A 23,729-nucleotide genomic window follows, 5' to 3' on the forward strand; every position below is an offset into this window, starting at 1 on the left:
GTTTATTTCTGTGGCTGCTCAGCCTCCAAGTGGGACCTGCAGATCTCCCAGAATTAGAACTGATCTCCAAACAACAGCGATCAGCTCCCTGGAGAAAATGGCTGCTTTGGAGGGTGGATGCTACGGCGTTATATGCTGTTGGGTCCCTTCCCTCCTCAAAACCCCTATCCCCGGGCTCCACTCTGAAATAGCCAGTAACTTCCCAACCCCAATTTGGCAACCCTACTTTGCATTAAAGAGCAGCACTGCAGGATCTTACCAGAGGTTCAATTTGTCCTGCATTCTAATCCATCCAGTGGTCAGCCAGCTGCAACCAGGAAGCATACAAGGAAGCCGCTGAGTTATCAACTCTCCCTTGTTGTTTCCAGCATCTGGTATTCAGGTATACTGTCCCTGAACATGGAGGTACCATTTAGCAATCACAGATAATAGCCAGGAGAGAGATGTTTTCTCCTTCATAAATTCATCTGGTCTTTTTCTTGAAGTTCCATTCATTTTCCTTCAAGAGCAGTTCTGGGAGAGCTGTCAGCCCAACCTACCTTATAGGCAGTGTTCCCTCTAAACCAGAGGTGTCAAACTCATTTGTTATGAGGGCCGGATTTGACATAAATGAAACCTTGTCGGGCCGGGCCACGTGGGTCATAAAATGTATTCCAGGTAGCGGACATATAAACTGTATAAAGGGGGCGCAGACAAACACATTTTTTTTTTACTTAAAACATTAGCACTCTTGCAATATTTTGTTTTACAGTCTGATAAATGTCATCTCTTGCTACGAATTATTGCATCAAAAACGGCAGACAATGTCTGTGCTGTACCAATCTTGAATATGCTGTTCAAGTGTGCACATCTGTAAGTTGGACACCTACTTTTGATTTATTGACATTCATTACAAAGATCTCATAGTCAATGCTTTGAGCCTCAGACCCAGAGGAAAACATGAAGCAGCTGGGCATTGTGAGCTTTTGTGCATAAACTGCTGGACAAGGTTATGTGAAGGCGCCATGGCACAGGCTGAGGGCTATGTGCTTGTCTGCAAAACAATAGCCTTCTCCAGAAAAATAGCTACAACCCCTATGTGGCAGTACAAGAACAGAGACAGCCCTGTACAATGATTAGTATCAGCCTACTATCTGGGAAGTCTAAATTCAAAATCCCCAATTTCCTGGGTAAACCTGGGCTAGACACACACACACATTCAGCCCAATGCTAGCTTGTTGTTATTTCTCTTCTAAATAGTTCACATACTTTCCTATTGAGAAAGACTGGAGGGCATGAAAAAGCTCCAATGAAAAAGATGAGGGGAACCCAGCTGCACCCATAACAAGCCCAACAAATCTCCCTCCCTCTTTCTCTCTCTGTAGCAAGGCGAAAAGCTCATAACTTCAATAAAACATTGCTAGTCTTAAAAGTGCTGTTTGTATTTCTTCTGATGGTGAGGACTAGGCAAATGAAGCTGGAGCTCTTTCCTTCCTTCCCCCAGGGCACAAGGAGAGGGAGGAGCCTCAGCCAGGAAGGAAGGGAGACTGGGCTCAGTAGCTCTGCAGGGTGATTAGTTGAGTCTAGCAAACTTAATCACCCAGCAGAGCTATAGAGCCAGGCTCTTTCACTGGCTAAGGCTCCTCCTCTCTCCTCCTCCCTTTGGGAAAAGGGAGAGGGGAGAGAGATGGAGCAAATAAAGGCTGCTTTGCTGGCAGGCTGATCGCTGGGGAGAAATACAAAATGGTGACTGGACACAGCAGGGAAGGGAGAATGAAGCAGACAATAGCCAGTTGCTGGAGGGCCTGATTGGAACCCTCTGCAGGCTGGATCCGGCCCATGGGCCAAAGGTTTGACACCCCAGCTCTAAGCTGAGTTAGTGTGCCTAGCTCACAGTTTTTTAGCTTCCAGCTCACACATTTTTGTTTTAGCTCAGAAAGAATGGCCCCAGAGCAAATTAACTGATGCAGTTGCTCACAACTTCAATGCCAGTAGATCACAAAGTAGAATTTTTGCTCACAAGACTCCACAGTTTAGAGGGAGTATTGCTCACAGGGTGTCTGTTGTGGGAAAGGGAAGGGAAAGGAGATTTTAAGCTGCTCTGAGACTCCTTTGGGTAGTGAAGGGCAGGGTATAAATCCATCTCTTCCTCTTCATTTACACCCTGCCTTTTTCCCCAAAGGGGAACCAAAGCAGCCTCTCGTTCTCCTCTTTTCTTGATCCTCACAACCACCCTGTGAGGTGGGTTAGGCTCCATTCAAGAATGCATTGTACAAACCAGAGAAACATCATCCACCCAGATTGTCTTGCTATTATTAAAAGTATAATAAAAAAGGATGCAGGAAGCAGGACTGCAGATATTGAAGGAGCCAAGGGGGTGCAGAGGGAGGGGAAGAGAATAAGGTCTGGAAGCTGAGTTCCTCATACTCCTGAAGAAAGCTTTGGCTATCAGAAGATCACACGGACAAACCTCAAGCATAAATAGAGACTTTATTATATCCTTTTGGGCTGTGAGGTCTTCCCCAGCACACGGAAGGGTAGGAAGCGAGTGACCTCTAAGAAGGGGCAGGGAGGCACAGCTACAGTTTATCTCCTGCGTGGAAACTCCGTGCAAACCTAGAAAAACAATCATAGGGCCATGAAGGAAAGAGGAAATCCCACAGACACACGCCTTTTGCTTCTCTGCTCTGCTCTCTATGTGGAGAGGCTGGAAACCATTGTTCTAAAACAGGGGTGTCAAATTCATTTGTTATGAGGGGCAGATCTGACATAAATTAGACCTTGTCGGGTTGGTCCGTGACAGGCTGGGCCGTGTGTGATCCTATTTAAGATTAGGTAGCACAGATATAAACTTTATAAAGAACAGACACAAACTCAATGAAAGATTTAAAAAAAAACCTTAAAATAACACGTTTAAATCATTAGCGCTTGTCGGTCTTAAAGATGCTTTCTTTATATTTCTCTCATGGGACCCAGGAAACTTTCTTTCCTTCCCCAGGGGACCAGGAGGGGGAGGAGCCTCAGCCAACAGGAGAAAGAGAGGCTTGGCTCAGTAGCTCTGCTGTGCGACTGAGAGAGTCTGGCAAAGCAAGCTCTGCTTTCCCCCCTTCCTCCCCAAGGGAGAAGCCTCAGCCAATGGAGAAAATAGAGGTTTCGCTCTGTAGCTCCTGTGCGATTGAGCAAGCCTGGCGAAGCAAGCTGTGATGCAGAAAGGAGCAAGAGAGAGGGAGAAGGAAGCAGATGACAGCCAGTTGCTTGGGGCCTGATTTAGCCCCCTGGCCGCATGTTCGACACCCCAGTTCTAAAAGGATGGCCTAATTCTAAAAGGACCTCCTGCCTTCTCATATTTCCCCCCTACCCCTATCCTACTCACCAGGATGAACTACCGACCCTGGAACCAGCGGCGGAAGAAAGCATTCAAGATGGAAGAGGAGTCGTCCATGTTTTCTCCTGGGCGGGCCAAGTCACCTAGGGAAGAAATATCTTGATTAGCAGGAAGGGAGACCAGTGGTCTGATGAAAGCACTGATCATTTTCTTCTCCCAAGATCATGGCCCAAGGGGACAAAAAACCCCAAAAACAAAACCTTGGCATTCTGCAACCTGCACCATTTGTCAAATTTAAATTTAAATTAGATTCTGCAATTTAAAAAAAATGCTCCCTCTTCAATCTATTTGCCTTCCTTCCTTCCTTCCTTCCTTCCTTCCTTCCTTCCTTCCTTCCTTCCTTCCTTCCTTCCTTCCTTCCTTCTCTCAAATATCTGACGTTCATGAATTGTGGCTCTCAAACATCTGATGTTCATTCTATGCAGCTCTTACATTAAACAAGTTTGGCCACCCCTGGCCTAGGCCACGTTGTCAGAGTCTCGCAGGAAGCGACGCCATCTCGCCAGTGACTTCTGGCCGATACTCTGGAATCTGGGCAAAAACTCTATGGTAAAAGCAGCTTCTACCACAGAGCTTTTGCCCAAATACCCAAGAGTCACCCAGAAGTCGCTGGCTTGATGATGTCACTTCCTGTGAGACGCCAGCAACGTGGCCCAGGCTACTGGAAAGTCCCCCTGCTGGCCAGCTGATCAGTGCCTGTGGGGCAGAACCTCTTGGGGTTATTAGTTTCCAAGGCCCCTCCCCAGAACACGCCCCCTGATGGGCTCTCCCTCCTGTAACTCACCTGACCCGCCTTGCTGGCCTCCTTCAAGACCTTGGTACGGCTCCCCCCTGCCCTGCCGGGTGACAACGGTCTCTTCATGGCCATGGCTGTCCCGGACCGTCCGGCGTTCTTCCATGGTCTAAAGCAACAATGTAGAGAGACACTTTTATAGAGAAGAGGTCTGGCAGTAGCAAAAAGATAACTACACAGGACTTCCAGAGGATTAGAATGGAGTGATGGTCCGTAGTGGTACACTTTTAGGATTCCTGCAAGCAGCGACTGACAGGCCTCTGGGCTGATCCTTTGTTTCTGATGTGTTTTGTCTTAAATTTCTGCCTTAGGAGAAATCACTTGGGACAACAAGCTCTATTGCTGACAAAATAGTGACAAAAAAGAGCCGGTTTGGTGTAGTGGTTAAGTGCATGGACTCTTATGTGGGAGAACCAGGTTTGATTTCCCACTCCTCCGCTTGCAGCTGATGGGATGGCCTTGGGTCAGCCATAGCTCTCGCAGGAGTTGTCCTTGAATGGGCAGCTGCTGTCAGAGCTCTCTCAGCCTCACCCACCTCCCAGGGTGTCTGTGGTGGGGGAGGAAGATATAGGAGATTGTGAGCCGCTCTGAGTCTCTGATTCAGAGAGAAGGGCGTGGTAGAAATCTGCGGTCTTCTTCTTAAAAAGCTGCACTCATGGACTCTTCCGTTTGGAAAAACTAAGCTAGAAGCTTCTGCTGTTGGGAACTGCATCTGTTTATTAATTTATTAATTATTAATTAAACAATTACTTTATTGCTTTTATTTTAATGATTTACAGTCCGCCTTCCTTGAGACTCAAGGGGGATCACCTTTTTGAGGCTGTGGGCACCGTTGGAATTCTGACACAGGTATCTGACTAAAAAAAATGTTCTCCCCAAAATCAAATTTTATCATAATCTTATTTACTTTTGATTTGCTTGATGTCCATAAGCACTGAGTAGTTATGTCTTTCTGGGAATGCCTGCTCGTCACAGTTAAAAACAATGTAAGCTGGTTTGCAATATTGACTGTTTGTACATATCTGCCTTACGACTACCACGCTATATTTCCAATTTATCTTGTAATTACTTTTATGCTTCTGGACTGATCTTGCTGCCCCCTATATGGAAATATTGCTGTCTCTCTGTTGTTCGGTTTGGTTTTGTCTGTTGAAAAAACTGTAACAATAATAAGCTTATGCCATTTGGGGGGGGGGGGGAGGAATTCCGACACAACATGATGGGCGGAGTCACAAGATGGCTACTGCAGAAGGCGGAGCCAGCCATAAAATGGCTGCCGTAGCCTCCCTTCAGTTATACAGCGAAGATCCTCGTGCAGCTGCCGCCGAAGCATCATTTTAAAAAATCTGCATAGCCAGGGCTTTTTTGGTAGGAAAAAGCCCAGCAGGAACTCATTTGCATATTAGGCCACACACCCTGGTGTTGCCAGTGTTTCACACAGGGCTTTTTTTTTCAGAAAAAGCAAAGTAGGAGCTCATTTGCATATTAAGCCACACCCACTGGCACCAAGCCAGCCAGAACTGCGTTCCTGCTTTAAAAAAAAGCTCCGTGCACAGCCAATTAAATCTCCAATGGTCAATCAGGAGCCTTGCTGAGCGAAAGCTCCACCTGGCCCTGCCCACTTTCTAACCCCGCTTGGCAGGTGCCAGGAAAGGTGCCACAAGCATCACACGGGAAGTCTCTGGTCTCATTTGGAGTACTGTGTGCAGTTCTGGTCGCCGCACCTCAAAAAGGATATTATAGCATTGGAGAAAGTGCAGAGAAGGGCAACTAGAATGATTAAAGGGCTGAAGCACTTTCCCTATGAAGAAAGGTTGAAACGCTTGGGACTCTTTAGCTTGGAGAAACGTCGACTGCGGGGTGACATGATAGAGGTTTACAAGATAATGCATGGGATGGAGAAAGCAGAGAAAGAAGTACTTTTCTCCCTTTCTCACAATACAAGAACTCGTGGGCATTCGATGAAATTGCTGAGCAGACAGGTTAAAACGGATAAAAGGAAGTCCTTCTTCACCCAAAGGGTGATTAACATGTGGAATTCACTGCCACAGGAGGTGGTGGCGGCCACAAGTATAGCCACCTTCAAGAAGGGTTTAGATAAAAATATGGAGCACAGGTCCATCAGTGGCTATTAGCCACAGTGTATGTGTGTATATAAAATTTTTTGCCACTGTGTGACACAGAGTGTTGGACTTGATGGGCCGTTGGCCTGATCCAACATGGCTTCTCTTATGTTCTTCTTATGGTGTGAGTCAATGCAGTTAACAGAATAAAACATCTGGTAAACGTCGTAATAGGACTAGCATTACAGAAATCTGAAAACGGAGCAGTAGGTGCGATAACAATAGCAAAAGATAGAATTACACTAATGGTGTAGCGAGAGCAAGATAATACATACTGCGCACAGGTAATACACACCTTATGCAGCAGTTTTGGAGAGTGGCTCACCCTTGTAAGCCAATACAGCAAGAGAATCCATCAGCCTTTACAAAGCTATGTAAAGAGAGGCATACCTTGCTAAAGAGGGACTATTTCCGTTGATGCTTACAGGAGTATTGCCACAGTATATCATGGACTGTTAGTATTAATCAGGACTTTATTTCCCTTTGTAAACATTTTGGAAAATGCTTGCATAGGTGATATATACAACAAATTGAATTACAGTTGTCTGTATTATTATTATTATTAGAAGACGACGACGTTGGATTTATATTCCGCCCTCCACTCAAGAGTCCCAGAGCGGCTCACAATCTCCTTTATCTCCCTCCCCCACAACAGGCACCCTGTGAGGTGGGTGGGGCTGAGAGGGCTCTCACAGCAGCTGCCCTTCCAAGGACAACCTCTGCCAGAGCTACGGCTGACCCAAGGCCATGCCAGCAGGTGCAAGTGGAGGAGTGGGGAATCAAACCCGGTTCTCCCAGATAAGAGTCCGCGCACTTCACCACGACACCAAACTGGCTCTCTCTTTGAGTGTTACAGCATCAGGAAAAGTCAGTTAGTTCTGTAATAACAACTTGGGTTATGGTTTTATCTTCTCTCTCCTATTTAAGTGGATTTTAATGTAGTTTTTATGTAATTGAGATCCTTACAAGAGACCCAAGTGTGTGTGTGTGTACAGGCCTCGGATTCAGTGGGAGCTCACAGGAGCACAGCTCCTGAACCCTTCTGAGAGTTCCACCTCCTTGACCATCGAATAGTATTGCAGCTGCATAACAATCCCTGGATGAACTCCACCACCTATTTTTCTCCAAAACGACCCTTGTGTGTGTGTGTGTGTGTGTGTGTGTGTATTTATTTATTTATTTATTACGTTAAGCTTATATCCCGCCCTCTCCGCAAGCGGACTCAGGGCGGCTCACAACATCACATCACTTCCATTAAAAAAACAATAAAACATATAAAACATAATTACATACTTAAATTATTTCAAACATTCCATGGTGCTGTATTAATACAGTACAGTATATTGGTTCTGAAATGTTTGTTTGTACTTCATATTCTCCCATATATGTTTAATTTTGTACTTCATATTCTCCCAGTATTTTATATTTCTGTAAACGGCTCAATGCCGCAATAAATCTTGACTGACTGTTATCAGAGTGTACATGTCAGATTAACATAGAGTGTTAGTGGTTTCAAACAGAGTGTCAGTGATTTCAACTTTCTGATAAGGTTCTTAATAACTGGCGTATGCGACAGCCTTTGGCTTTTTCGGTATAGCACTTTTTAATCTTCTTCATCGCATCTCCTGCCTCTGTATTGGCCTTAAACCTACAGATGGGGCCTGGAGATTTCCTTGAACTGCAGCTGATTGCCAGACAACAGCAATCAGTTACCCAGGAGACGGCAGCTCCTTTGGAGCATGAGTTGCATAGCGTGTGACGGAACCGCCCAGATTCTGCCTTCAGACCCGGTCCCGTCATCTCCCTTCTGAGTTGCCAACTCCTGAAGGGAGCTAATCTTCTTCCCGCCACTAGGGCACGCTGCCGCCACCTGCTCAATGTAGGGGTTCCAGACTGAGAGGAACAGGACTCCCAATTCCCCTTCCTGCCAGTTCGGAGGCCTGGCCTCAAGGTCCTCTGCCAACCCAGCACCTGGTTATGACAGTCCTTCTTTGGGAGACCCCTGGAGGATTGGCATCCTTGACAACTGTATGCCTTCCCCCTTCCCTGGACTCCCCTCTTGCAGTAGTGTGGTCTAAGGTGGTTGGGGAAACTATGTGGTACAGAGGGACTGCCATTTAAAAAGACACAACATTTATTTACAATTTACAACTATATGCAGGCATTTTAAAATAGTGAACGGAAGAAATAGATCAAACTAGAGAAAAACGCTCCTTCTTTCCCTATTATCCAGTACTTGCCCTGACCATACCATCCAGCACAGACAGACTCGCCAACCCAACTGAATGAAGTCCAATTCAAACTGAAGGCTTCCTGCCAAAAATCACTAATATAAAACCCTTTCCCTTCTGCAGCCTTCTGGGAGACCAGCCTGAAAGACTTCCTGTCTCTTTAGGAGGCTTCCTCAGAAGTGCTGCTTCCAGACTGGAGGGGGGGAGACCAGGAGGAGGAGGAGGAGGAGGAGGAGGAGGAGGAGGAGGAGGAGGAGGAGAAGGAGAAGGAGAAGGAGAAGGAGAAGGAGAAGGAGAAGGAGAAGGAGAAGGAGAAGGAGAAGGAGAAGGAGAAGGAGAAGGAGAAGGAGAAGGAGAAGGAGAAGGAGAAGGAGAAGAAGAAGAAGAAGAAGAAGAAGAAGAAGAAGAAGAAGAAGAAGAAGAAGAAGAAGATGATGATGATGATGATGATGATGATGATGATGATGATGATGATGATGATGATGATGATGATGATGATGATGATGATATTGGATTTATATCCCGCCCTCCACTCCGAAGAGTCTCAGAGCGGCTCACAATCTCCTTTACCTTCCTCCCCCACAACAGACACCCTGTGAGGTGGGTGGGGCTGGAGAGGGCTCTCACAGCAGCTGCCCTTTTAAGGACAACCTCTGCCAGAGCTATGGCTGACCCAAGGCCATTCCAGCAGGTGCAAGTGGAGGAGTGGGGAATCAAACCCGGTTCTCCCAGATAAGAGTCCGCACACTTAACCACTACACCAAACTGGCTCTGGAGGGGGAAGGAGGAACAGACTAGGCCCCAAAGCCTGCCTAGAGTTTGACAGACTCCTTCAACCACTCCCGGACAAACATGGGCCCAAAATGGTGTTTCTCCACATAGCATTTGGAGCCAGTTTGGTGTAGTGGTTAAGCGTGCGGACTCTTATCTGGGAGAACCGGGTTTGATTCCCCACTCCTCCACTTGCAGCTGCTGGAATGGCCTTGGGTCAGCCATAGCTGTGGGAGTCCTCTCAGCCCCACCCACCTCACAGGGTTTCTGTTGGGGGAGAAGATAGAGGAGATTGTAAGCTTCTCTGAAGGAGCCCAGTGGCATAGAGTGTTAAAGCTGCAGTACTGCAGTCCGAGCTCTCTGCTCACGACCTGATCCCGGCAGAAGCTGGGCTCAGGTAGCCGGCTGGAGGTTGACTCAGCCTTCCATCCTTCCAAGGTCGGTCAAAGGAGTACCCAGCATGCTGGGGGGAAAGTGCAGATGACTGGGGAAGGCAATGGCAAACCACCCCGTAAAAAAGTCTGCCGTGAGTGCTTGCACAGGGGACTACCTTTACCTTTTTAAGCCGCTCTGAGTCCCTGATTCAGAGAGACAGGGGGGGTATAAATCTGCAGTCTTCTTCATTATACTTTCTTGGGGTCCCTCCCCAAAAACCACCCCCTCCCCAGGCCCTCCCCCACCCCCCAATCTCCAGTGATTTCCCAACCCAGAGCCTGCAATTCAAGATTCAACCCTCTGTCTCCTGTAAACCGAACACTGACTGGAGTGCACACATCCCCCCTTGCCTTGGCAAAGCCTCTGTACTCACCCCATCCGGGGCCACCACTTTTGTGACCGAGATGCTCTTGAAATAAGACCGAGGCTGAGCTGGCGGGAGAATTGTCTCCAGTCCCTCAGAGGTGACGCGCGAGTCCAGATCTATGGGGAAGGCAATTCAATATTACCAGGAGAAAGTTATCCTCTTCGCTTCCTTTTGGTGGTGGAAAGCACCATTAAGCTGCTGCCAACTTATGAAGAAGATACTGAATTTATACCCCGCCCTACACAATGAGTCTCGGAGTGGTCACAATCCCCTTTACCTCCCCCCCCCCTCCACCCACAACAGACACCCTGTGAGGTAGGTGGGGCTGAGAGAGCTCTCCCAGAAGCTGCCCTTTCAAGGAGAACTCTGCGAGAGCTATGGCCGACCCAAGGCCATTCCGGCAGCTGCAAGTGGAGGAGTGGGGGAATCAAACCCGGTTCTCTCAGATAAGAGCCCGCACACTTAACCACGACACCAAACTGGCTCTCACCATTAAGCACCATTAAGCTGCTGCCAGCTTATGAAGACCCCTGATAAGACAAGAGATGGACAGAGATGGTTTTGCCATTGCCTTCCTCTGCATAGCGACCCCTGACTTCTTTGGAGGTCTCCAATCCAAGGATTAACCAGGGCTGACCCTGCTTAGCTTCCAAGATCTGATGAGATCAGGCTACTCTGGGCCATCCAAGTCAAGGCAAGAGACGTTCAGAAGTGTTCTGCCATTGCCTGCCTCTGCGTAGCAACCCTGGACTTCCTTGGTGGCCTCTTATCCAAGTCCTAACCAGGGATGGCCCTGCTTATCTTTCAGAATCAGGCTACCTTGGGCCATCAAGGTTGAGGCAAGAGACAAACAGGGGTGGTTGGCCATTGGCTGCCTCTGCGTAGCAACCTGGGACTTCTTTGGTGGTCTCCCATCCAAGTCCTAACCAGGGCTGACCCTGCTTAGTTTCCATGATCACATTAGCTTGGGCCATCAAGGTCAAGGCAAGAGACAAACAGAGGTGGTTGGCCCTTGCCTGCCTCTGTGTAGCAACCCTGGACTTCCTTGGAGGTCTCCCATCCAAGTCCTAACTAGGGATGACCACGCTTAGCTTCCATAATCAGGCTAGCTTGGGCCAAAAAGGTCAAGGCAAGAGACGTTCAGAAGCATTTTGCCATTGCCTGCCTCTGCGTAGCAACCCTGGACTTCCTTGGTGGCCTCTTATCCAAGTCCTAACCAGGGATGGCTCTGCTTATCTTTCAGAATCAGGCTAGCTTGGGCCATCAAGGTCTAGGCAAGAGACAGAGGTGGTTGGCCATTGGCTGCCTCTGCGTAGCAACCTGGGACTTCTTTGGTGGTCTCCCATCCAAATCCTAACCAGGGCTGACCCTGCTTAGCTTCCATAATCAGGCTACCTTGGGCCATCAAGGTTGAGGCAAGAGACAAACAGAGGTGGTTGGCCATTGGCTGCCTCTGCGTAGCAACCCTGGACTTCCTTGGAGGTCTCCCATCCAAGTCCTAACCAGGGATGACCACGCTTAGCTTCCATAATCAGGCTAGCTTGGGCCAAAAAGGTCAAGGCAAGAGACGTTCAGAAGCGTTTTGCCATTGCCTGCCTCTGCACAGCAACCCGTGACTTCCTTGGTGGCCTCTTATCCAAGTCCTAACCAGGGATGGCTCTGCTTATCTTTCAGAATCAGGCTAGCTTGGGCCATCAAGGTCAAGGCAAGAGACAAACAGAGGTGGTTGGCCATTGGCTGCCTCTGCGTAGCAACCCGGCACTTCCTTGGTGGCCTCTTATCCAAGTCCTAACCAGGGATGGCTCTTCTTATCTTTCAGAATCAGGCTAGCTTGGGCCATCAAGGTCTAGGCAAGAGACAGAGGTGGTTGGCCATTGGCTGCCTCTGCGTAGCAACCTGGGACTTCTTTGGTGGTCTCCCATCCAAATCCTAACCAGGGCTGACCCTGCTTAGCTTCCAAGATCTGATGAGACTGGGCTAGCCTGGGCCATCCAGGTCAAGGCAAGAGACATTCAGAGGTGCTGATCTGGTGAGCGATAACAAACTCGCAGAGTTAAGCTTTCCTTTCGGGCACACTATTTCCGCCCCCGGTGCTTCTGTAAGCGAATCTATTTCTCTGACATTTTCCATCTTACTGAACTGCATGCCCTCTGACACGTAGAGCCACCCCACCTCCGACCCTTCCCTCCCTATCCTTCTGATATAGTTTATATCCAAGAAACACTGCATTTCCCACCGGTTTTCCTCGTCCCACCCAAGTTTCTGAAATGCCCACAATGTCTATATCAGGGCTGGCCAAACTTGCTTAACGTAAGAGCCACATAGAATGTACATCGTGTGAGAGCTGCAAGACATAAATGTCAGATGTTTGAGAGGAGGGAGGGAGGGAGGGAGGGAGGGAGGGAGGAAGGAAGGAAGGAAGGAAGGAAGGAAGGAAGGAAGGAAGGAAGGAAGGAAGGAAGGAAGGAAGGAAGGAAGGAAGGAAGGATGGAAGGAAGGAGGGAGGGAGGGAGGAAGGAGGGAGGGAGGGAAGGAAGGAAGGAAGGAGGGAGGGAAGGAAGGAAAGGAAGGAAGGAAGGGAGGGAGGGAGGAAGAATGGAAGGGAGGGAGGGAGGAAGGAAGGAAGGAAGGAAGAATGGAAGGAAGGAGAGAGGGAGGGAGGGAGGAAGGAAGGAAGGAAGGAAGGGAGGAAGGAGGGAAGGAAGGAGGGAGGGAAGGAAGGAAGGAAGGAGGAAGGAAGGAAGGGAGGAAGGAGGGAGGGAAGGAAGGAGGGAGGGAAGGAAGGAAGGAAGGAGGGAGGGAGGGAGGGAGGGAGGGAGGAAGGAAGGAAGGAAGGAAGGAAGGAAGGAAGGAAGGAAGGAAGGAAGGAAGGAAGGAAGGAAGGAAGGAAGGAAGGAAGGAAGGGAGGGAGGGAGGGAGGGAGGGAGGAAGGGAGGGAGGGAGGGAGCCAGGCAGGCAGGAAGGAAGAATGGAAGGAAGGAAGGAAGGAAGGAAGGAAGGAAGGAAGGAAGAATGGAAGGAAGGAGGGAAGGAAGGAAGGAAGCAAGGAAGGAAGGAAAATAGATGGGGGAGGGAGGAGGTAGGGAGAGGTGGAAAGAAAGCAACTTTTAACTTTAAATGCATTCTCTAAACCACCCGCTGGCTTGGCTTGGAGAAGTGATTTAAAGACAGAAATGCCTTCTCCAAGCTGGCCAATGGGGTAGTGGGGCTTCGAGAGCCACACAATACGTGTGAAAGAGCCATGTGCGGCTCCTGAACTGCAGTTTGGCCACCCCTGATCTACCTCTGTACATCTCTTGCCTTGACTTGGATGGCCCAGGCTAGTCTGATCTCGTCAGATCTCAGAAGCCAGGCAGGGTCAGCCTCGGTCAGTATTTGGTTGGGAGACCACCAAGGATGTCCAGGGTTGCTACGCAGAGGAAGGCAACGGCAAAGCACCTCTGTTAATCTCTTGCCTTGACTTGGGATGGCCCAGGCTAGCCCGATCTCATCAGATCTCAGAAGCTAAGCAGGGTCGGCCCGGGTCAGTATTTGGATCGGAGGCCACCAAGAAAGTCCAGGGCTGCTACGCAGAGGCAAGCAATGGCAAGCCACCTCTGTTTGTCTTTACCCTATACAGGGTCACCGTAAGTTGGCGGTGACTTGAGAGTACTTGACACACAGAAGAAGAAAAAGAAGTAGTAGTAGAAGATGAGATGATTTATACCCCACCCTTTGCTAGCCAAAAGAGTCTCAGAGCAGCTTACAATCTCCTTTCCCTTCCCCTCCCCACAACAGACACCCTGCGGGGTAGGTGGGGCTGAGAGAGCTCTGCCAGAACTGCTCTTGAGCAGAACAGCCTTGAAAGAACTTGTGGCTGCCCCAAGATCACATCAGCAGGTGTATGTGGAGGAGTGGGGAATCAAACCCGGTTCTCCTAGTTAATAGTCTGTGCACTTAACCACTACACCAAACACACACAGTTAGAAACTGAGCTTCCAGCTCAGATATCTGGGAAAGAAGACATTCCAGAGAAAGGAAATGTTTAGAGCCATAGGAACTAGACACTTGTTTTGTCTTGTGAGAAAGGGAAGGCTCTTAAGCGATTGAATTCGGCGCAACGCAGCAAATTCCGCCCTTGACAGCGGAGGAGACCTGCCCACATCCCACACAATGCAAAGACCTGAAATGATTTCAAAATCCCCAAATAGATATTTCAGTGTATACATTTTCCTCCCAGCCCATCCTGTCAATCACCCGCTGACCTCTGTCCTCCTTAGGTGTGTCTTGTGGGTCGGTGGGGGCCGGCCTGTCTTCCAGCTGCAAAAACCAAGAAGAGGGGGAAAAGTTAGAAAGCAAACTTGGACTCAAGGCTTTTTTTTGTAGAAAAAGCCCAGCAGGAGCTCATTTGTATATTAGGCCACACCCCCTGACATCACCATTGTTTCACACAGAGCTTTTTGTAGGGAAAAGCCCAGCAGGAATTCATTTGTATATTAGGCCACACCCCCTGACACCACCATTGTTTCACACAGAGCTTTTTGTAGGGAAAAGCCCAGCAGGAATTCATTTGTATATTAGGCCACACCCCCTGACACCACCATTGTTTCACACAGAGCTTTTTGTAGGGAAAAGCCCAGCAGGAATTCATTTGTATATTAGGCCACACCCCCTGACACCACCATTGTTTCACACAGAGCTTTTTGTAGGGAAAAGCCCAGCAGGAATTCATTTGTATATTAGGCCACACCCCCTGACATCACCATTGTTTCACACAGAGCTTTTTGTAGGGAAAAGTCCAGCAGGAGCTCATTTGTACATTAGGCCACACCCCCTGACACCACCATTGTTTCACACAGAGCTTTTTGTAGGGAAAAGCCCAGCAGGAACTCATTTGCATATTAGGCCACACCCCCTGACACCACCATTGTTTCACACAGAGCTTTTTATTTATTTATTTTTATTTATTTATTTAAGATTTATATCCCGCCCTTCCCACGAGTGGCTCAGGGCAGCTTCCAGTAGTAGATCCAGCAAAATTACAATATTTAAACATATAAAGGGATCAGCATTTAAAACAGATAAAAACAGATAAAACCATAGTTATCAATAAACATTAATAAATATTTCAACTGTATATAAAGGAAATCCGGCAAGTTACGTTGCCAACCCGATCTGTACTCTGAAATGGTGTGTTGCAGAATATTGTCTACACATGCCCCATTCTTTCTGCTTATGGCAAGAATAAGCCAAGGTCATGTAACCTCCCTTTCCAGCTGTGGTTTTGGTGTTGTGGTTAAGTGTGCAGACTCTTATCTGGGAGAACTGGGTTTGATTCCCCACTCCTCCACTTGCAGCTGCTGCAATGGCCTTGGGTCAGCCATCGCTCTCGCAGGAGTTGTCCTTGAAAGGGCAGCTTCTCTCAGAGCCCTCTCAGCCCCACCCACCTCACAGGGTGTCTGTTGTGGGGGGAGAAGATATAGGAGATTGTAAGCCGCTCTGAGTCACAGAGAAGGGTGGGGTATAAATCTGCAGTCTTCTTCTTTTGTCGCTGTTCTTTGAAGTCAAGAGCCCCGTGGCGCAGAGTGTTAAAACTGCAGTACTGCAGTCCTAAGCTCTGCTCACGACCTGAGTTCGACCCCTGGCAGAAGCTGGGTTTTCAGGTACCTGGCTTGAGGTTGACTCAGCCTTCCATCCTTCCGAGGTCGGTAAAATGAGTCCCCAGCTTGCTGGAGGGGAAGTGTAGATGACTGGGGAAGGCAATGGCAAACCACCCCGTCAAAAGTCTGCCGTGAAAACGTTGTGAAAGCAGCGTCACCCCAGAGTCGGAAACGACTGGTGCTTGCACAGGGGACCTTTCCTTTCCTTTTTCCCTTTGAACAAGTCAGGCATCGTCAGAGCTGGCTTTGTATGAGCACCTACCCCCTGGAACGGGTGCCAAGGCCGCCTCTCTGGGATCGTGGGACCCAAATCACCCTCCAGTGCTCGTTCGGGCCTGTGGCTGTCTGGGTATTTGAGCATCGAGTCCCGCAGCGTTTGCCTCTTTTCGTGGGAGCGGCTGGCAGGTGGTGGCGCCTCTACGCCAGGGAACTCTGTGGGCAGAGATGGAAAAATCAGTGCCAACTCTCCTACATCTGGGCCTACCGCCTCCCTCACTTGGGGGACCGAATCCTCCTCCCCCACCCCATAAAGCTCTTGTTTGGGCCTCTGCTGTGACCAGTTCCGGCTTCGCTGATGTCCCTTGAACGACGGTATTATCAATTTGACTTCCCTGACCGAGCTTGCTGAGTGACTGAGGAGGCCTTTGCCAGGCAGCGTCTCTGCAAACAGTTGGGGGGAAAAACCAGCTGATGGAGGGATCCAGTAGATTAAGAGGGATGCCCGGATATTACAGAGTAGAAGTCATCAATCATAGAATCGTGGAAGGGACCTCCAGGATCATCTAGTCCACCCCCCCTGCACAATGCAGGAAACTCACAGATACCTCCCCCTAAATCCACAGGATCTTCATCGCTGTCAGATGGCCATCTAGCCTCTGTTGAAAAACCTCCAAGGGAGGAGAGCCCACCACCTCTCGAGGAAGCCTGTGGAAACTTAGAATCATAGAATCCTAGAGTTGGAAGGGACCTCCAGGGCCATCTAGTCCAGCCCCCTGCACAAGGCAGGAAACTCACAAACACCTCCCCCTAAATTCACAGGATCTTCATCGCTATCAGATGGCCATCTAGCCTCTGTTGAAAAACCTTCAAGCAAGGAGAGCCCACCACCTCCTGAGGAAGCCTGTTCCACTGAGGAATCGCTCTAACAATCAGGAAGTTCTTCCTAATGTTGAGCCAGAAACTCTTTTGATTTAATTTCAACCCATTTCAGTCCGCTGTCCAGCCTTAAAACCTGGCATGACAAGATGGTGTTTTAAGTCTTACTATATTTAGGAAGCCAATTTATGCAAAGACTGCCATGTTTATACTGGGTTTCTTAGACTTGGCTCCATTGCAGGTCAAACAGCAAGACATATGAGGGAGAAAAACTGTACGGGATTAATTCGGATGTTCAAAATGTGGCAGCTTCATTCACACCCTCCAATGTTCCCCTAAAGAATCCTCACCGTTCCCTGGGAACAAAATACATCGTACCGCTTCATGGAATTCAAGCAACTGAAGAATCCCTGTATTCTTTTTTTTCTTTTCTGTTTTTTTAACAGCAGGTTTCTAGCCCTTGCGGTTGTTAGCTTATTCGAGCGTCTTGCCAAGGCTTGCAAAAATGTCCAAACCCAAAAGGATGTCAAGTCTCTAGTCCGCATTGTTGAGAGAAAGAGCTTGAAAGCCTATTGGCACCGGCAGCTCAGGAACCAAAAGCGTGGGAAGTCTGTAGCCCTAGAGTTGCCAACCTCCAGGTAGCACCTGGAGATCTCCTGCTATTACAAGTGATCACGGATGACCAAGATCAGTTCCCCTGGAGAAAATGGCTGCTTTGAAGGGTGGGTTCTATGGGACTTCAAGGGTAGAGCCAGGAGACATTGGAGGTGGAGTCAGGAGCAAGGGTGTGACAAGCACAATTGAACTCCAAAGGGAGTTCTGGCCATCACAGTTAAAGGGATCTTTTAAATGCCTTCCCTCCTTTGGAAATAATGAACGATAGGAGTACCTTCTTTGGGGGCTCATAGAATTGGACCCCCCGGTCCAATATTTTTGAAACTTGGAGGGTATTTTGAGGAGACGCATTGGATGCTATGTTGCAAATGTGGTGCCTCTACCTCAAAACACAGCCCCCCCAGAGCCCCAGATACTCACAGATCAATTCTCCATTATATCCTGTATCAACAGAAGTATAGTGTCCAGATCACGTGATGTGATGGTATTACTTTACTCTGCTCTGGTAAGACCTCACCTGGAATATTGTGTTCAGTTTTGGGCACCACATTTTAAGAAGGATATAGACAAGCTGGAAGGGATCCAGAGGAGGGCAACGAAGATGGTGAGGGGTCTGGAGACCAAGTCCCATGAGGAAAGGTTGAAGGAGCTGGGCATGTTTAGCATCGAGGGGAAGCGGCTGAGAGGTGATAGGATCGCCATCTTCAAGTACTTGAAGGGCTGTCCTATAGAGGATGGTGTGGAATTGTTTTCTGTGGCCCCGGAAGGTAAGACCAGAACCAACGGGTTGAAATTAAATCAAAAGAGTTTCCGGCTCAAGATTAGGAAGAACTTCCTGACCGTTAGAGCGGTTCCTAAGTGGAACAGGCTTCCTCGGGAGGTGGTGGGCTCTCCTTCCTTGGAGGTTTTTCAACAGAGGCTAGATGGCCATCTGACAGCAATGAGGATCCTGTGAATTTAGGGATGGGTTTTTGTGAGTTTCCTGCATTGTGCAGGGAGTTGGACTAGATGACTACGGATGTCCCTTCTCACTCTAGGATTCTATTTATTCTGTTGAAATAAATAGCCTCATAGAGAAGAACAAAATTTGAGTCCGGTGGTACCTTTAAGAAGGTGGGCTCTCCTTCCTTGGAGGTTTTTCAAGAGAGGCTAGATGGCCATCTGACAGCAATGAGGATCCTGCGAATTTAGGGGGGAGGTGTTTGTGAGCTTCCTGCATTGTGCAGAGGGTTGGACTAGATGACCCTAGAGGTCCCTTCCAGCTCTATGATTCTTCTATGATCCTATGAGAATCGGTCTCCACAGGGAATAACGGAGTGCCCAGCAGACATTCTTTCCCCGCCCCATTTTCTGATGACCGTAAAGCAGGGGGAGGGTCTCCAAACCGGGGGATCCCCTGTCCCCGCCTGGGGATTGGCCACCTTAATTTACACACAACGCTTTGACTTGATTCGGTTCCGCCATTACAGCCTTGAGCATCTCGTCAATGGAATACTCCTCCGTATCGTACCCCGCTGCCTCCACCACCGATGCCTGTTACCCAGCCCTGGATGGAGGCTTCCCTTACCGAAGGGTTGCGGAGGCAGAGTCCAGGATCCCATCTCGTTGAACAGGTTGTTAAAATCCTGGAAGAGCTGGTCAAAGCCAAAGTTGTCGTGGAAGCGCATCCCCCCGGGGCCGAAAGTGAAGCCGAAGCCGAAGTCATCGGAGGGCCTGGCCCCGAAGAAAGGGCCTCCGTCGTCTTCCTCATCGTCATCCTCGTCGTCATCCCGGGTGATCCCCCCAAAGAAGGGATCTCGGGGTCTGTGGCGACAGTAGGCATCTTAGGGTAAGTAGAAGAGATTTCCCATCACATTTGGATCCCACCCTTCCCTCGAGGAGTACGCAGGGTTTTCTCCTCTTCTCAACAGCCCTGCAAGGTGGGTTAGCAAAACTATAGGATCTTAGTGTACAGTTGTGTAAATAAAAAACCACTAGGAGACACCATAAATTTTAAACAATTACCTAGTCTTGTTTAAAATCTAATTAGGGTCTTCGTGGTTCATACGCTGAACATGAGTCAACAGTGTGATGCGGTGGCTAAAAAGGCAAATGCAATTTTGGGCTGTATCAACAGAAGCATAGCGTCCAGATCACATGATGTGATGGTATCGCTTTACTCTGCTCTGGTAAGACCTCACCTGGGGTATTGTGTTCAGTTTCGGGCACCACATTTTAAGAAGGATATAGACAAGCTGGAACGGGTCCAGAGGAGGGTGACAAAGATGGTGAGGGGTCTGGAGACCAAGTCCTATGAGGAAAGGTTGAAGGAGCTGGGCATGTTTAGCCTGGAGAGGAGGCTGAGAGGTGATATGATCACCATCTTCAAGTACTTGAAGGGCTGTCATTATATAGAGGATAGTGTGGAATTGTTTTCTGTGGCCCCAGAAGGTAGGACCAGGACCAATGGGTTGAAATCAAATCAGAAGAGTTTCCGGCTCAAGATTAGGAAGAACCTCCTGACCGTCAGAGCGGTTCCTCGGTGGAAAAAGCTTCCTCGGGAGGTGGCGGGCTCTCCTTCCTTGGAGGTTTTTAGACAGAGGCTAGATGGCCATCTGAGAGCAATGAGGATCCTGTGAGTTTAGGGGGAGGTGTTTGTGGGTTTCCTGCATTGTGCAGGGGGTTGGACTAGGTGACCATAGTGGTCCCTTCCAACTCTATGATTCTATAAACAACCAAAGAGTGTAATGTAGAGGTCGTGGTGTTCTGACCAAGCTTGCGCATAGAACTTCAAATAAACATGTAGCAAAAAAGATATTCAGAGAAGACAGTTCAAAAACAGTCTTTCCAATCACAAAGGAGTAACAATATTCCAGTATTTAGTTCATAGCCCTTCCAAAGACATCTGTTCTAGATATCCATCTTTCTTCAGTTTTGAGGCTTATTTACCACTGGATAAGAGCCCCGTGGCGCAGAATGGTAAAGCTGCAGTACTGCAGTCGGAGCTCTCTGCTCACAACCTGAGTTTGATCCCAGCGGAAGCTGGTTCAGGTAGCTGGCTCCAGGTTGACTCAGCCTTCCATCCTTCCGAGGTCGGTAAAATGAGTACCCAGCTAGCTGGGGGGAAAGTGTAATGACTGGGGAAGGCAATGGCAAACCACCCCGTAAAAAGGTCTGCCGTGAAAATGTTGTGAAAGCAGCGTCACCCCAGAGTCGGAAATGACTGGTGCTTGCACAGGGGACCTTTCCTTTCCTTTATCACTGGAACCCAATCTTTACAATATGTTCACAGGAGACCAACAAGGCTCAAAACTTATCTGCAACCTGGAAATCTAACAGATATGTTTTGAACCTTGTTGGTCTTCTATGAATGCATTGTAAAGATCGGGTTCCAGTGATAAAGAAGCCTCCAAACTGAAGGACAGATGAAACATCTCGGTATCTAGAACAGATGTCTTTGGAAGGGCTTCCTTTAGCTCTATGAACTAAATACTGGAATATTGTTACTCCTTTGTGATTGGAAACACTGTTTTGGAACTGTCTTCTGTGAATGTCTTTTTGCTACAAGCTCTTGTTCATTTGAAGTTCTGCGTGCAAGCTTGGTCAGAACACCACTGACCTCTACATTACACTCTGTGGTTATTTAAAATTTATGGTGTCTCTTAGCGGTTTTTTATTTATACTGTGAGGTAGGTTAGGCTGAGAGAGAGAATGACCGGCCCGAAGTCAGCCCGTGAGCTTTTCGGCTGAGCAAGGATTCGTATCCAGGTCTCCTGAGTCCACACCTGCTACTAATCCTGCAGCTTGCAGAGAGAGATGTTCACAATTCTCATCCACCAACAACCCCTCCAATGCAGAGATGAATGTTAAAACAACATTAAATGTAATCTCCTTAACAACTAGACTACCTCTGAGCAGTGTTCCCTTTAAGCTGAGTTAGCGTGAGCTAGCTCACAGATTTTTAGCCTCCTGCTCACACATTTTTGTCTTAGCTCAGGAAAAATGGCCCCGGAGCAAACTAATTGATGCGGCAGCTCACAACTTGAATGCCAGTAGCTCACAAAGTAGAATTTTTGCTCACAAGACTCCAGAACTTAGAGGGAACATTGCCTTCAAGGATTTAAAGCTGTCTTCTCCCCTCCCCACACCGTGAACTCATGCACCACTGACTTCACAGAACAGAGCTGGATGGGACCTCAAGGGTCATCTAGTTCAACCCCCTGCCCAGTGCTGGAAATTCCCACCTACCAACCATGACCTCTGCTCTAGGGTTGCCAATCTCCAGGTGGGATCTGGGGATCCCTTGGAATTACAGCTCATCTCCAGATTACAGAGATCGGTTCCTCTGGAGAAAATGGATGCTTCAAAGCAGGGTGGACTCTATGGCATTGTGCCCCACTGTTCCCATCCCCAAATCTCCAGGAATTTCCCAATGCGGTTCTGGCAACCCTACCCTGCTCTATACCCAGAGAAAGGTAAAAACTCTCCTGGAACCCCGGCCAAGATGGCTTGAAAAAAATTGCTTCCTGACCCTAAAGAGTCAATCAGCATTTCTCTGGGCGTGCAAGAAAGGGCCACAATAGATAGTTTGGTGTAGTGGTTAAGTGCGTAGACTCTTATCTGGGCGAACCGGGTTTGATTCCCCACTCCTCCACTTGCACCTGCTGAGATGGCCTTGAGTCAGCCATAGCTTTCATAGAAGCTGTCCTTGAAAGGGCAGCTGCTGTAAAAGCATTCTCAGCCCCACCTACCTCACAGGGTGTTTGTTGGGGGGGGGGGCGGGGAAGGTAGAGGAGATTGTGACCGTTTTGAGACTCTGAGATTCAGAGTATAGGGTGGGATATAAATCCAAAAATCTTCTAAGCCTAGATGCACCCCTTCCTGCCCTCCTTTCCATGATCTGCCTAAATTCACAGAATCAGCATTGCTGCCAGATGGCCATCTAGCCTCTGCATAAAACCCTCCTAATTCCTAAGCAAAAGCTCGGCTCAAATGCCTCCTGAGCTGGCAGAGCAGGCAGCCACTCAGCCGGTGCAGCTGAACCCACACCCCGCCCAGCAAGGCTAGGGGAAGCTACACCAGTTGGATTACTGCCTGCCACGGGGTGGCAGGGGTGGCTCTTTCACACATATTGTGTGGCTCCTGATGCCCCCGCTGCCCCATAGGCTGGCTTGGAGAAGGCACTTCTCCAAGCAAGCCAGCTGGCAGCTTGGAGAATGCATTTAGAATTGAAGTTGCTTTCTTTCCACCTCCCTCTCCCCCCTCTCACCCCCATCTATATGCCTTCCTTCCTCCTTCCCTTGTCTCACAGCTCTCAGACATCTGACATTTATTCTATGAGGCTCTTATGTCAATCAAGTTTGGCCACCCCGGCTAAGGGCTCAGGGTGGCCATTTCCAGCTTTCCCACCTGTGCTCCCCGCGGAAACCGAAGAAACCCCGGAACAGGTCGGAGAGGCTCATTCCACGGCGGCCGTCAAGCAAAACTACCCTTCCCTGCGCTTCCGCCACTCTGCCGTGAAGCGGTTTCCCTTCCCCGCCCTCCGGTTCTGCCGTAAAGCATACCGGCAACCCACGGCGACGCCTCCTGTGACGTCAACGAAAAACCATAGAGATGAATGAGACGGAAGGTCCGTCGCGAGAGTCTCGCAGGCACTTCCTTCCGCTTTCCCCTCTATGGGGAAGTGGCGAAGGCGGACTGGGCAGCTCGTCCTAGTTTTGCTAAGTCCAATTCAAGAAATATTTGGGGGGGTGGAGCCAGGAGACATTGGGGGTGGAGCCAGGAGCAAGGTTGTGACAAGCATAATTGAACTCCAAGGGAGTTCTGGCCATCACATTTAAAGGGACAGCACATCTTTTAAATGCCTTCCTTCCTTCCATAGGAAATACTGAAGGATAGGGGCTCATAGAACTGGACCCTCTGGTCCAATCTTTTTGAAACTTGGGGGGTATTTTGGGGAGAGGCACTGGATGCTATATTGAAAATTTGGTGCCTCTGCCTCAAACCCTCCCCCCCTCCCAGATCAATTCTCCATTATTTCCTATGGAAATGTCTCAATAGGGAATAATGGAGTGTCCAGTAGACATCTCCCTCCCCTTCCTCTGATTTCTGATGACCCTGAAGCGGGGGGAGGGCCTCCAAACTGGGGATCCCCTGCCCCCACCTGGGGATTGGCAACCCTAGCTCATTCCAGAGTCTGGCTCTTTTGCGTGGGGTTCAGGTACCCCATTGATATTTGGCCACAGGGTCCCTTTTCGAGGTGGTGGAGAGGAAAGAATAAAAAAGGTGAAGTGTGGCACCATTCCTTAGTCTTTAGC

The 23,729-nt window shown here is 48.8% G+C and overlaps 1 protein-coding gene across 1 annotated transcript; it reads right to left on the reverse strand.

The window, feature by feature from the left end:
- Positions 1-2,452: 2,452 nt before the first annotated feature.
- HAX1 (HCLS1 associated protein X-1) lies at positions 2,453-23,115 on the reverse strand. Its single transcript, XM_060255464.1, has 8 exons — positions 22,822-23,115; positions 19,001-19,236; positions 15,986-16,155; positions 14,329-14,383; positions 10,091-10,200; positions 4,149-4,266; positions 3,353-3,447; positions 2,453-2,595 (listed from the first exon to the last, which is right to left on the reverse strand). The coding sequence occupies exons 1-7, from the start codon at positions 22,872-22,874 to the stop codon at positions 3,362-3,364; spliced, it is 828 nt and encodes a 275-aa protein (XP_060111447.1). The 5' UTR covers positions 22,875-23,115; the 3' UTR covers positions 2,453-2,595; positions 3,353-3,361.
- Positions 23,116-23,729: the final 614 nt, after the last annotated feature.

This window comes from Heteronotia binoei, chromosome 1, assembly GCF_032191835.1.
Source record: "Heteronotia binoei isolate CCM8104 ecotype False Entrance Well chromosome 1, APGP_CSIRO_Hbin_v1, whole genome shotgun sequence".
Taxonomy (NCBI): Eukaryota; Metazoa; Chordata; class Lepidosauria; order Squamata; family Gekkonidae; genus Heteronotia; species Heteronotia binoei.